Source organism: Mirounga leonina, unplaced genomic scaffold (genome assembly GCF_011800145.1).
Source record: "Mirounga leonina isolate KUSES-001 unplaced genomic scaffold, KU_Mleo_1.0 Mir_165, whole genome shotgun sequence".
In the NCBI taxonomy this organism is placed as follows: Eukaryota; Metazoa; Chordata; class Mammalia; order Carnivora; family Phocidae; genus Mirounga; species Mirounga leonina.
In genome coordinates this window covers 81,563,938-81,578,362 of record NW_023270415.1, presented here as the reverse complement: position 1 = coordinate 81,578,362, position 14,425 = coordinate 81,563,938, and the positions used below count along the sequence as shown (strand labels likewise).

The window sequence follows — 14,425 nt, the reverse complement described above, 5'->3', positions numbered from 1 at the left end:
GCCCTCCTGCGACCCTCCGCTTGGCTGTGTCCAGACGCTAGGGCCCCTTCCTGACACGTGCGTGGGGGTCACCAGAGGGGCAGGGGTGACTCCTGTGGGATTCTGGGGTGAGGAGGGCATGCTCTTGCAGGCGGAAGGGGGCCGCGGTGCTGGAAGTGAGGGGCGCTGCACAGATGGAGCTGGAGAGGGGGGTGCAGGCAGCTAGGGCCCTCCGCCCCGGAACAGAGAGGGAGGGCTGGTGGCACGGTGGGGCCGGGCCTGGGCTGGCACCTCAGCTTGGAGCACGGAGTGTGAGGGTGGAGGACCTGAGATGGGTCACCACGCAGGCAAGAGGAGGCCTTGTGAGGGAGGGTGACGCCTGGGGCCCTGATAAGACCTGTCCCTCAGGGGAGGGTGGCAGGTATTGGCTGCCAGGGCTCAGCCGGGGCACTCTCTGGCCTAGGTCCCTGCGTCCCTGCTGGTGCGGGTCAGAGCCACAGACACCAGAGTCTCCTGCAGGGAGGGCACAGGAAAGGGCTCACTGTGTGGACAGTGTGCAGGCAGCAGGGGTGGTGAGGAGGCCCAGCCCAGCCCAGCTCTTGCCAGGGACACAGGCTGGAGGTGGAGGCCATCTTGGCAGGTCCAGCTTTGAGGAGGGAGCCTGGGGAAGTGACCCCAGGGTTCAGACGTACAGAGCTCTGGGTCTGGGGGCTTGGGGGGATGTGGAGGGAGGGTGGAGGTTCAGCCTGGTTTGAATGTCCCTGTGGGTGCCCTCCATCCTGGGCTGTTTTCGGGAGGGTGGTGGACAAGATGGGCCAGGTGGCTTACACAGGCTTCCTTGGGGGCTGTCAACCAAGGAGCCATGAGCCAGGTGGGGTCTTGCCCTCCCACATGTTCCCAGAGAATCCTTAGGCAGGAGCTACAACGGTTGTCCTGCAGCCTGAGTTTTGCTCCTCTCTTGGCTCGTCCCTCACATGGAGTTCTGGGGACAGGGCCATTTCAAGGCTGGAGGAATAGTCAGCCAGGACTCGACGTGTACAGTGAACAGGGTGAAGGGGGCAGGTTGGGGGGGGTTGGCGGCGGCAAGAGAAACAGGAAGGGAGAGAGGGGAGACAGAGAAGGAGCAGGTGGAGAGAGAGACATGGGGGATGGGCAAGGGAACAGAGGAAGGGCCAGCCCTGCCCCTCACCAGCTGTCATGGGCCAAGGCAGTCCTGGGCTGACAACCCAGACCAGAGGGTGATACCCGGGCGCAAGGGATGGAGGGCCCTGCCCCGGGCCGCCCAGCCTGAGCACCTGCCTGCCGCCCCCTGCGAGCTGGACTCGGGACTGCACAGTGGGGCCGCTGAGGCCCGGTAATACGTGGTTTTTGTGGCTAACACAGAGAACACCAATAGCTGCAGCTGAAATGGATTTTTAAAAGTGTCATTTTATGGAGAATTTTACTTTCCATCTTGTTTATTAGGCTTTTAAAGGGAAAGCTTGTAATGCATCCATTGATCGAAATACCAATTGAATAGATGTGAGCACATAAAACAGTCCCAGCCCCTCATAATGGAGCCGCGGCATTTGTAATGGGGACAGCAGAGTTAGTGTTGCCCGCCAGCATGCTGGCCGGTCAGGGGCGCCCTGAGTCACTTCTGCTCATTCTTGGGGAGCCGCGGGACGGGGGCCTCTCAGGACGCAGCAGCAGCCTCGGTGCTGAAGCCCCCCGGTGACCCTCCAGGTGACCCTCTAGGTCGGCCCAGGAGCCATGGGAGGCGGCCTCCCCCCCGCCCCGCCCCCCTCCCCCCCAGGGCCACGGTCAGGTGCTCAGGCTCCCCTGTGGGCCAGCCCCTCTCCAGGCGCACCCTGTCCCTGCCGTGAGCCCACCCCCAGGTCACACAGTCCCCCAGGCCTCAGCTCCCACCCAGGCCCGTGGCCCCCATCTGCTGCGAGATGGCCCCTGGAAGGCTGGGCCGTGGGCCTGCCCCTGCACCAGGGTGGCCTGAGTACAAATGGGGAGGTCAGCGCCCAGGGCCAGCTGCCGGGTGTACGGTTCCCGCTGGGCTTGGAGCCCCAGCCCTGACTCGCTGGGGGCTCGGCGGCCCCTGGAGCTGGCCGTGGGCCGCGTTCGGGAGGGCCTGAGGAGGGCAGGTGGCCACAGTGATCGTGAGGCCTGTGCCGGCCGCTGGGCCCCAGCCGCTGAGCCCTGTTTCTGAGACCCTTACCTTAGGCCTGCACCTTGGCCATCCCATCCTCTCACCTCCCTCCCTGCTGGTCCTGCGTGGGCGCCTCCCGCCCGGAGCTCTCCCCGCAGACTGCCCGGCATCGCCAGCTCCCCACCCCTGCACTGGCTCCACGCTGGGTCCTGCTCTGGGGGCAGAGCGCGCGCAGGCTGCGGGGCCGGGCCCCTTGCGCTCGTGCGGGGGCACATTCGCACCCTCCCGGCTGAGCTGCGCTGAGGCGGCGCCCGTCAGCGTTTCCGTGGAAAGCCCACTTAAGCACTTTGCAGCCCGTCACGGTGGTGACTGGGCCTGACCTACTTGGGATTCGCTGTGCCGAGCCGCCTCCCCCGGGCACTCGGCTTCTGCTGACGGCGCACTCCCTGCTCGCCTCGGAGCTTCGCAGAACCGTGCTCCATTTCCTGAAAAATGCTTCCCCGCTTGTTTTCTCTGCTCCCAGCCAGCCTGCCCACCTCCTGCACGGTCACCACAGGCTGGGTGGCCTGACCGAGAGGCTGCTGGCTCCTTGGCCTCGCACTGACCCTGCCCCAGCCAGCGGGGTCAGAGGTCGAGCTCTGGCCAGGAGCCTGGCTGAGCCCCTCTGCTAGCAACCCACGACCTTGGCCTTCCGCCTCCCCCACCTCCGCCTGCCCAGCCCTGGACAGTGGCCGCAGCCTCCCAGCCTCAGTCCACCCACCCACCATGCTCATGCGCGAGGGTCTTTCCAAGGGTCCGGGCTCCTGGGTGCTTCCCCCAGCAGCACTGGCTGTGCGTTCATGCCCCTTTGTTCCCAGGGAGCCCCTGCTGCCTGGTCTCCCCGCTGCCTGGTCTCCCTGCCCGTCCTGTGTGTCCTCTCTGCATCTCTCACCTGACCTGAACCCCGAGAGGACCACAGCGTGTGGGATCCCAGGCAGCATGCAGCCCCTCCCTCCTGCTGTCATTCTCCCGGCACAGATTGACAGAGCTCCCCACACCGACGTGGCTCCCGGGTCAGAGGCACTGCAGTGAGCTGCCCCAGGAGCTCCAGGGTGCATTACTACACTGTGCAAGGCCGGGGGCCCATGACAGCAAGCTGTCGGGGGGCCAGGGAAGGCTTCCTGAGGACCTGACGTCTGAGCTTGGTCTCAGAGGTGACCCCAATAACAGGCGTAGGGTATGCATGTGCAGAGGCCCACACGAGGCCGAGCAGGGCACACACCACGCTCACACACTCCACAGGGCTTTCCGGGAAGCAGAACTGTCCAGTGTGGCTGGAGTCCTGACTGGTGGGGGGCGTGTGGGGACAGTGGCCCATGAGGGCCTGACAGCCCAGCCTGCAGGGTCTCTTGACAGACTCCCCACAGCAGGGAGTGGGGACAGAACTTGATCAAACATGCTGTTTTCAAACTAGCTGGTGGGCTGGGAGTGCAGGGACCCCCCGAGGGAGCTGTAAATCAGGGTGGGGACCGCCCAGCCTGCATCTGGGAGCGAGAGAGGGGCCAGCTTAGGTGAGGTAGGTTCCCTTGGTGACTGCAGTCACTGGCTGGCTGAGGGGTCCCAGGGAGGGGAGGGGTCTGTGTGAAAGGTGGGGAGCAGACTGTAGGGATATCCGGGGTCCAGGAGCCCTCCCTGAGGGGGTTGGGAAGGACCCACCAGCAAAAACGCCTCTGTGTGCCTGGCAAGTTCCCGCCAGTGACTTCTTGTCTGGGCTCAGGTCCTCTGGTCCTGCACACAGATCTGTGCCCAGCCTTCGTGTGGCGCCTTGGCCTGGCCCTGTCCCCAGGAGGCAGGTCTGTCCCATCTTCTCTGGGTCCTCGTGGCCTGGGATGGGCTGGCTGCCTTAGGCCCATGTACACTGCTGTTTCTTCAGGAAACCTGAGGACTGAGCGAGTCTGAGTAGGGGCTGGGGTCCGCTCGGCTCCAGTGGGGCTGTGCAGGGCGGCCTGAGGCGGTGTTTAAAGGTGCCGTTGGACCTGGTGAGGAGGCCTGGGCATCTGGGCACAGCTCCCAGTTTGGGACTTGCCCCATCCAGGGCCTCCCAGAGGTTGGGGCCACCTCCCTTGCCCCTCGTCCACTCGCGCCTGAGTCTGCTCTTGGTCAGGAGTGAACCACTCCCTGGGCCTTCACCGGACGTGGCCCAGGCAGGCTGCCTGTCCTCACCCCCGGGTCTGGGGTACAGAGTGCAGCATCCACTGTGGGGCCTCAGGAGGGGCTTGTGTTTGTCAGCTCCTGTGACCAGGGTGGGCTGGGTGCTTGTGCTCATGTGTGCACCTTTGGGAGCTGATCTGCCTGTCCTCACATGCACACCCATGCCCCTGGCTGCCAGGCTGTGTAGCCGACAGCGCCTGGGCTGGGCCCGTCTCACCCTGCAGCCTAAGAAGCAGACCCGGTGGGCGGGGGCACCCTGTGTACAGTGTTGGGGGCTATGTGGACCTGCCGTGGGAAGTGGCCATGGGACGCTCACGGGGGAAGGAGTGTGGGTGTGCAGGGTCGGCCTTCCAAGCCCTTGGAGGGCGGGGGAGCCCCGGCAGACTGGGTGAGCAGACCCTGCAGGCCAAGCAGGGCACACACCACACTCATCCCTGGCTTCCCAGGGAGAGCCTCCCTCGGTCTTGCCCAGACCCTGGCGTCCCCTCCTCCTGGGCATCTGGGCACGGCAGGGCACCTCGCCGGCCTCACCGGCTTGACAGCTGCCCCCCAACCCCAGGCCCCAGACACGTGGACAGCTTTTCTTTTTATACCTACTTTTGTGGTATGCGTGTCTGTCTCCCCATTACCACTGCTATTCATTGAAAATGTTATCTCCCCCCACCCGTTCTTCGTGCCCCCCGGGGGGGTGGGGGGCCCAGCCCTCACCCTGGTGTAGTCAAGGTTATGGTGATAAATCCTGGGGCATTGTCACTTCTATTCGGAGTAAATTGGCTGGCCGCTTTCGGGCTGAAGGAAAGATAATTTGCTGTAGTATTTCAAATGGATTAGAAATGGATTTGAAGGGAAAGTTCATGCCTCCCATTACAAAGGCGAGAAAGAGGACTATCTTAAGGCCCGGTTCCCTCCCTGGCCTTCATTATCCACGCTTAATACCTTTCCTATTTTCCAGCGTTAATGAAATTTCCTGGCGGCGTGGGCCTGCCGGACGGATGGGAGAAGCCTTTAGATCTGAGCCTCCTGTTGTAGAAAAGGAATTACAGGGCCCTCGCCGTGAGGGCAGGAGCGTTCTCCGGGTCCTTGGCCCGGCTATTATCTCATTAATTTTATCCCCTCTTCTCAATACAGTTGGTTTCCAGAGCCTGTCCTCTCCATTAGGGAACAATTGACCAGAGCTCTGTGACACCCACGGCAACGAAAAGCTACAAGGCGGCCCCTTGCCAGCCCGGCGCCCGCCCGGCCCAGGTCCCGAGTCAGCGAGCGGGCCCAGCAGGGGTGAGGGAAGGGCGGAGGAGGCCTGTGCCGCTGCAGGCTGGGCAGGTGGGCCCTTCTGCAGCCCTGGCCCGCCCTGCCCAAGTTCCGTGGGTACATCCACCTCCTCCAGATAGCCCCGTGGCACCACCGGGGTCCACAGCCCCACACCCTCGGGCATGCAGGGTCCCTCAGGCAGGTGCGTGTGCATGGGCCGCAAACGCTGGGCCAGGCGTGAGAAGAGCTGCTAGGCCTCCGAACTGCCCCCATCCCCTCCCCGGTGGCCGACCACTGTCCTGTAATTGCCTTAAAACCCAGGGGTATGGTTTTTGGTGGGAGAAGAGGACAGATCTGTTAGTCCTGTTCATCCACAAAAGTAACTGTGGGAATAATCAACAAGGTGCAGGGAAAGAGATGTCACCTGAGATGCGCCTCTTAGCCAAAAAAATAAATCATGAAAGGGACTTCTCTGAAGGAGGGTGTTGGCTATGTCTGGCCCTAGTGCCTAGCCTGGGAGCCAGGAGGGCGTCCCCGGGGCTCGCTCTTCAGGGTGAGCTGGTAACAGCCCCAGACTGAGGCTCCTCGGTGCACGGAGCCGTGGGATGGGCCTGGATGGGACCACCCTCGGGGCTGGAACATAATCTGTCCTGAAGCTTCTAGCTCCTTCTGAACCAAGATCCTGCTGTCCTCCACCTCCGCAGGTCCCTGTCTGGGCCTGGCCACCTCTTTCTGCAGCTTCACCTGTGTGGCTGCCCCTGGGAATGGTGGTCTGTCCCTGTCTGGCCTCAGCCAGGGGCACATGCCCACAAGTAAGCTTCCTCACCCCTCGAAGGGCTGGGTTTCTGGGGATGTGGGGTCCTGAGATGCTGGGCCCAGGTGGGTAGGTGGGGCGCAGGTCTGGTTGCCCACCTGTCCTCGTGCTTTGTAGTGCCCTGGGTGTGGATGGGGGGTGGGTAGGGGTGGTGGCCCAGGAGGGGAGGGTCCGTGCCCCAAGGGAAGAGGCAGCTAAGAGTGGTGTCCTAGGTCCTGTAAGCGGCTGCTGCATCATCTCGCTGCAGGGCCTGTTGGGAGGTCTGGGGTCTGGTCCTGAGGGACGAGTGTCTTATAGGCATGGGCCGGGCTTGCTGCCGGTCACTCAACTTCCCAGGGCTGCAGGAGTGGAGGCTGCCCAGGGCTGGCCCTGGCCCAAGTGGGCATATGAAGGGGCAGCTGCCTTGTCGGTGGGGAGACCGCTGAGGGCTCTGGACACCATGGGGCTGGGGCTGTAGGGGGCCTGTTGCCCTCTGGCTGAGCGAGCTGTGGCGGCCCCCAGCCCTAGGCTCAGCTCTCAGCTGTGGGGATTAGGACTCAGGCCAAGCTGTGCCCTGTGCACAGTGACCACAGTCCCCGCAGGGGGCTCACAGGGTGTTCTGCAGCAGGACCAGCACAGAAGAGGCCCCCGCCTGGCCCCACCCTCCTCACACTTTGGCCTGGCCTCTGAGTGAGCCAAGGGGACAAGGCAGGTGCTCACCGGACACATAGATGCCCTGGGACCAGGGTTTGGGGAAAATCTGGAAGTCTGTCTGCCCCCCCAGAGGATCGCTGCCCACCCCACCCTCTTCCTGCCAAGATGCGCCCTGTGTGGGGACAGCTGGAGTCTGTAGGGCGCAGATAGCATGAGCCAGGCCGGCTGGGGCCCCTTGGCAGGACTTTTCCCCAAGATTGGTGTTTGTGAACTTGAATTTTAATTAAGGGAAACTGGGTTAAGTGCTGTTGGGCTGTGGCGTCGTCCTCGGCACTCCCCGCCTGGCCTTTGTCCTTACACTGCAGCTTTGGGTCCCCTGAGCACCCGGCTCACTCATGCACGGTCTCTAGCGTGCCCTCAGAGGCTTGCGCTGGCAAGAGTCACCCCCACTTGCAAGAGACGAAGGCCGAGGCGGCCTCGGGGCCAAGTGGTTGGGGCGGCCACTGCACGCCAGAGTGGGGCTGCTCGAGCCCTAGCACTCAGCTCCGGGCGCGTCCATTGTGGGTGGCCCCCCACCTCCAGCAGCCCATGTGCCAGGATGCCCCGAGGCCTGCCCTGTGCCTGGGGGCCCAGGCCAGAGTCTGCCACTGCCCCAGACGGAGATGGGGGTCTGTGTGCTCCCTGAGGGAGGGGGCTGCAGGGCCATGGGGAGAACCCCGCTTCAGCCAGGTCCCCGCGGCCGGTGGTGGTCCCTGCAGTAAGGACTGCTACCCTCACGCCCGGCCCCTCCTGCTGCTTGGAGGCATTAGCACTCAGGCCCAGATTTGCCGGTGGGGTGCGGTATGCACACTCGGTGGTAATAGCATTACGGCCAGAGTCTGAGCTAACACGGAATTAAGGTCAATTTGCATAAACAAATTACTGCTGAAATGCGTCGTGAGGGGGAAAGGCCCCATGCCCTTCTGGAGTCATGAAGCTGGCTAGTCTCCATGCCAGCCGCCCTGAGTGGGAGGGCCTTGTCCCCTCATTTCGGTGGCAGCCTGCCCATGTGACAGCTGGGGGGAGCAGGTCAGCCAGGACAGCTGCAGGCCCCCAGTTGGTGCTGGTCTGGGGGCCCACAGCCACTGCCCATTGCAGCCGTGGTGTCTTCAGGGGACGTCTCTCGAAGTGGGGGCATGTGGGGCCTCCTCCTGACCCACTCTGGTCTGGCCAGGATAGGGCCCAGGAGCTGGTCGGAGGAGAATCTGGAGGGAGGGAGTGGGCAAGTGGCCACTGGGGCTGTGCAGGCCCAGGTCTGCCTTCCCGGCCTGGATCATCCACTCAGCTAACCCCAAAGGCTGTCCCAGGCCTCCTCCAGCCCAGGACTTTAAGGCACCTCCAGTCTTTCCCCCAGACAGCTTGCCCGGTTGGGGGTCTGTGAGGCCGTCCCCTCCTACTCTCCATGCTGGTCTCCTGTGTGGTGAACAGAGGGGACAGGAGGAGAGCCTGCTGACCCAAAGGCCTGGGTGGCGTGCGCTGGGGCAGCATCTGGGGGAAGATGTTCCCGGGCAGTGGCGATGACCACCAGCCACGGTGTGGACCCTCAGGGGACTTGCCCGTGCACTGGAGCTCCCTCCAGACGCCCTGCCAGAAGGCCGGGGCCTGGACAGTCTCATCCCAGGGGTGTACGTGCTGGAAGGGGGAGGCTTGTCCCCCACCCGTGCCCTTTCAGCCCGGCTAGTGGGGTTGAGGGTCCCCTTCGCCTGCAGGGGTGTGGAGGAGGACAGACTGTGGGCCCGTGGGGCTGGACACACCGGAGTTTCCCTGTCTCCGCAGGTCTCTGGTGCTGAACCGCCTGCGCCCCACTGCCGGGGGTGGGAAAGCCCAGCCCAGCTCTTCTCGGTGGCGGAATAAAGGCTACCGCTGCATCGGGGGCGTCCTGTACAAGGTGTCAGCCAACAAGCTCTCTAAGACCTACGGCCGGCCTGGCGACAGCGGCAGCAGGCCCCTCCTGCGCACAGGTGAGGGTGGGCCCCTAACTCCCCAGCCTGTGTTGTCAGTGGTGGGCGGGGGCGGAGGCTAGCCGGTGAGACCAAGGCAGGCGGGCCTGGGGCTCCCATGGAGCAGATGCAAGTGAGTGCTTCCCAAAGGGGCCCATGCCAGGAGGGGAGTCTGTGTTCCTGTTCAGAGCTTACGGAGCCTCCGTGGCTGTCCCCGTCGAAGCTGACAGGCAGCTGGAGCAGGCAGGGCACGGAGGGGGAGGCCTTGCAGCCTCTGCGTCCCCAGGGAAGGCCCCCCCACCCCTGAGCGCACTGCCTCTCGCTTGGCTGAGCAGGCCCTGATTTTCCGTGTTTTGCTCCTGGACAAAGGAGATGAGCCAGGTATGGTAAACACAGCCCTGGCAAGTGAACACCTGGGGCCGCGGCACCCCCTAATCTCATTGGCAATGCCTCCCAACTGTGTCTGGAGGCAGCCGCCGCCACCTCGCGCGCCCCCGCGGCCTGGGGAAACAGGCCGAGGAGAAGGAAATGCTTTGGATTCGCTTATTATACAAATTAACTAGAAAATATTTTGGTTTCAGTCCAATTTTACCCCCATCCTTTTCTGTTAGGAAAAAAAGGGTGAGGTAGCAGGCAGTATGGGGACTGCAGAGGCCCAGCTGCTCCCAGACCCTGCCCCGCCCACCCAAAGGGGCAGGAGGGAGAAGAGGCGGGCGCTGGGGCGGCCATCTGTAGGTTGGGGGGCCCCTTCCCGGAAGCCCTTGCCCAGCTGTGTCCCCAGGGCCTCTGTCTGTGGAACTGTGGGGAGGGAGGCATGGGTGCCTGGCTGCCTTTTTCCAGACGGGGTATACGGGGCTCCCTAGGAGAGGCACTAGGGGGCCCGAAGGCCATGGCTGTGCTCTGCCTCTGCGCCTCATTTTCCCCATCCCTTTCTCGAGGGATTAGGCTGTGTGATCCAAGGGCCTTTCTGCCTTGGCCTCAGCTAGCTTGCCAGTGGAGGAGCAGGTCCAGAGCATTGGCTGGGCCTCCTTACGGGGCCTGCGTGAGGCTCAGCCCTCCCCCCACTCTGAGCCTCTGACCCCCAGGGTTCAGCAGGCCCCTGGCATCGGTGTTCATGGTCCGTGAGGCCCCACACAGGGCTGTTGGTCCTTTGCCGAGCAGTCCCTAGGCAGGCTGGTTGTGGAGTGGGTGGAGCCATGGAGGGCTTCTGGGCAGCCTCCCTGCAAAGTGATGTTCTGCCGGCCCCTACGGATGAGGCTTCTCTCTGGGTCACACCCACTGGCCCCAGCCTCCCGCTGGGCCTCCTTAGTGAAAGGCCCTGGCTGGCCTTTCCGATCTATCATCCTTTCTGCACCCGACTGTCACCCCTGACCCCACAGCCGACCCAGCAGGCAGGACCCAGGCTCTGTTCCCTGCTGTCCTCCTTTGGGAGCTGGATGGAGCTTACTGGGGGGCGCCCATTCTGCTGACATTTCCTCAGCCAAGCATGTCGCCGGGCCACGCCCCTCGAGCACCCTGCCGTCCTGTCCGCCCCAGCCTGCTGTGTGCTGCTTATTCGCATCAGGTCTGAGGGACTCCTCCCTGGCCTGGCCAGATGTCATTGGCCGTCCTGGCACTCACACTGTCCACATGCAGGGACCCGGAAGTGGATTATGGTTTGGGGCCATCCTGGCCCTTGCCAGGACCCTGCTGCTCATACGTCCTGGGCTGCACGGGGGCCCCTCCACATGGACCCTGATCTCCGGTGGGCTGGATGGGGTATACCTACCACCTGGCCCTTTAAGTCCACGGTGGGAGGAGAGGCACCCCGAGACAGAGAGGAAGAGGCGGGTGCGAACTGCTTGGCAGCTGCTCGAGGGGAGGGTACGAGAGAGGAGAGCCCGAGCTCCTGGGAGAGCCCAGGCTGCGCTCGCTGCCGCCTTGGGGCAGTAAAGCCGGCGGAGAAAGGGGCCAGCGTTAGGGGCTGTGGGGCGCTCCGTCCCCTCTCCGCAGCACAGGCCTCACCGCACCTGAGCAGGCAGCTGTCCCACGTCTCACTGGGGAGGACACCTTGCCAAGCCCGCTCCCCTGCAGGTGCTGACCTCCACGCAGTGGCGCCTTCCCCCTTCTATCAAGTGCGATGCTGTGCACGCTGCCCCCCCCCCCCCGCCCCCGCCGCCTCCAGCCCCACCTCCCCCAGCCTCCTGGCCTCGGGCAGTACAGGGAGGACAGAGGCCTCCAGGGCCAGGCAGGTTCCCGGGAGGCCCCACTCCTCGTCGCTGCTGGGGGGCAGTCCTGGGGCTCAGCCCTCCCAACTTCAGGGCAGGCTGGGGCAGGTAGGTGGGATTGGGAACACAGACCGTTGGGTGGCCTGTCCCAGGTATGAGGCAGAGCCAGAGACCACCCCCCACCTCCAGATCCAGCTTCCCAGACCCGCGTAAGGGTGCCCTACTCCTTGCTATGAGGAAGGTGGGGTGTTCCCAGCTGCGGGAGTGCCCACTGACCAGCGGCCTCCTTAGATGAATAATTTTTTTTTTTTAAAGATTTTATTTATTTATTTGAGACAGAGAGAATGAGAGAGAGAGAGAGCACATGAGAGGGGGGAGGGTCAGAGGGAGAAGCAGACCCCTCGCTGAGCAGGGAGCCCGATGTGGGACTCGATCCCGGGACTCCAGGATCGTGACCTGAGCCGAAGGCAGTCGCTTAACCAACTGAGCCACCCAGGCGCCCAGATGAATAATTTTTAAAGGAATAAATTTTCTCCTTTGGTGTCAGCAGAACTTTGACTTCGGCAGGAAAGTACAGCCAGACCCTCTTCGGGGGTGGGGGCTCACCTCCTCTCCTCCTGGCTTTTCCTCCTGGCTGCTGGGCTTCTCTGCGACAGTGTCAGCCCCTGTGTTGGGGTATCCGAGCCATGGGTAGGTGGGTGGCAGGGAGAGAAGTGCAGAGCCTCGTCCCCACCCTCCTCCCGGCCCTGCGACCTCTCCCTGTGTGCACCCAGGTATGGGCCGTGACACATGTTCCATGGGACCAGGCGTCTGTCGCGGTCCCTACCGTGGAGCAGAAGCCCCAAGTCCATCTGCCAGAACCACCTCCCCCAGCCCGGGCTACAGGCCTGGCCCCCAGGCCCCGGAGTGGGGCGGATTTGTGGTCCCTGCTACTCATTGGCCATGGCACACCCCCTAGGCAGGTCATGGGTCCCTGTGCCTCGTCTCCTTGTCTGTGACCTGCTGACCCCACCCTGTGTGCTGGGAAGTCACACAGAACAGCATGAGAGGACGCGAGAGAGGGCCCCCGAACCGCGCACTCAAGGCCCCACCCTGCTGCCTCCCTCCCTTCCTGAAGCCTCTTCCTGGGGCTCCCTCTGCCCAGGGCCATGATTTCCTGGGAGGGGTGAGTCCCGCTGGGGCGCGGCGGGGCTGCAGACCTGCCCAGCTGCTCCTTCTGACCCCAGAGCCCCTGATTTGGGCTCCCCGGCCTGGGGAGGGTGAGGCACTCCCTGGCGGGGACTGGTGGGGCGGGGCGGGGCCGCCCGAGCCAAGCTCACGGTGTCTATTTTGGGAAGATCCCCGGGCAGCGCAAGCTCTCTGAAGGCTTGGCGCCTCCTGCTCGGTGGCTGCCGAGGGTTTTCAGCTGAACCCTGTAGCACCCCTCAGCACCTCGCGGCCTCTTTTCCAGCCAGCTACTTTATGTGCATTTTTTAACACCGCACAGCCGCTGAACGCTGCCTCCCACTGCGAGCCCCACACTGGCGTTTTTTAAGAGCAAACGGTGGGGGGGCGGCGAGGGGAGTGAACCCGCCCTGCCCCCTCAGAGGCCAGGCCTGGGGCCCAAGTCTGACAGGCAGACACATGTTGACAGCGGGCCCTGGTGGGAGCAGATGCGCCCCAGCGGCGCCGGCAGCCCTGGCGACAGCCGGAAGCCGTGCTCGCGGGCCGCGATCTGGTGACACTCTGTCAACCCCAGGCTGGCAGGCGTGCGGCACCACGTGCCACCTGGACCGGCCTCTGACGTGGACCCCCGGTCAGTGTCCCCAGCTTGGGAGCCAGGACGCCGCTGCCCTGCCCAGCTCCTCCCTGGCCCACCCCCCACCCCTGCACCAAAACCAGCCCCGTTCGTGTCTCGGTCGCCTGGGCCATGGCCACCGGGCGGGGCACCTCCTTCCCATTGGGGGTCTCGCCGCTCAGCCCTGGAGCCACTCCTTCTCAGCTTGAGGACACTGAGGCTCAGGGGCAGACGCTGGCCCGAGGGCGGGAGCCCGGAGAGGGACTCTGCAGTAGGCTAGATGTGGAGAAGAGTGCCTGAAGGTCAGCCTGGGGGGCACGGGGGAACTTGGACGTGGACAGGCTGCATAAAGTGTCAGAATGCTTGTGTGACCAGGTCTGGAACTCAGGAGAGGGGACCGAGCTGCCTGGGTCCTGGCAAAGGTCGTCCTGGGGAGGTCGAGGGAGGGGCCTCCAGGTGGCAGGAGGGCCACCTGCCCGGGCCTCCCATGCAGCTCCGATGGGGGCGGCTCAGGGCCAGGCAGCTTGGGGACATCCCTTTTTAAGCCTGGGATGCTTTGTCCTTGCCTCAGGTCCCTAGAATTTCTGAGTGATGTCACTTCTGCCTCTTACCAGCAGATCCATTTCAGCAGCTGCCTGTGGGAAATTGAATCTGGTCTGAGAAGGTTCATGTGTGTGTATGTGTGTGTGTGAGAGAGAGAGAGAGAGAGAGGAACCGTGGGCCTCCATGGCCGTCTGAGTAGCCTCTGGCCCTGACCTGCCCACCCTGGCTCTGGGGGGCGGTGACCTCGTGCCTAAAAGGGAGGCAGCAGGGTGCACGTTCGTCTGGACTCCCTCCCCTTTCTCACGCAGCACAAGCATTGCCCACTTGCCCCTTGTCCCCTGCTGCCCTAGCCCCCCCCAACACCAACTGCCCTGGCTGTGGGCATCCTGTCACCTGTTCCCTTCTTGTGACCACTGTCCATTTCATGAACAGCTCCCCTTTGGGCCACAGTCAGTGACCTCACAGAGGACTTGATTGGTCTTTGTGCTTAGGGTTTTGAGGAATGGGTACCTGCCATGGCCAATGAGGGCCTCAGAGCCAGATGTGCTCGTCCGGGGCCTGTGGAGGCTAAGGTCGGCACGTAGGTCCCTGTAGAGCCTGGGGGCAAGGACCTCAGGCTTTGCAGCCATGTACTCGCTATGATGTTTTTGTCGAATAACCCTGTCAATACAGAAGTCATTACTGGCTACGACGAAGCCAGGGGGCATTCCTGGACCCCACTCAGGTCCCACATCCCTGGGCCCTGCTCCCAGCAGAGGGAGGTGGCAGGGAGGCCCCCCTCCCACCTGCTGGTCCCGGGACCACCTGCGTTGAGGCGAGGCTGCCAGCCAACTGCCAGATCTGGTCCCTGGACGGGCCGCTGCCCTGCACCAGGTGGGGGTTCAGCAGGGTCCCAGCAGGGTATGCAGCCCAGCC

The 14,425-nt window shown here is 63.8% G+C and overlaps 1 protein-coding gene across 1 annotated transcript in view; it reads left to right on the top strand.

The window, feature by feature from the left end:
• ZC3H3 (zinc finger CCCH-type containing 3) overlaps positions 1 to 14,425 on the top strand; it is a 91,301-nt gene that overhangs the window by 54,185 nt on the left and 22,691 nt on the right. The window contains exon 5 of the mRNA XM_035012024.1: positions 8,820 to 9,004. Within this exon, the coding sequence (XP_034867915.1) occupies positions 8,820 to 9,004 (185 nt within the window). The remainder of the gene's footprint in view (positions 1 to 8,819; positions 9,005 to 14,425) is intronic.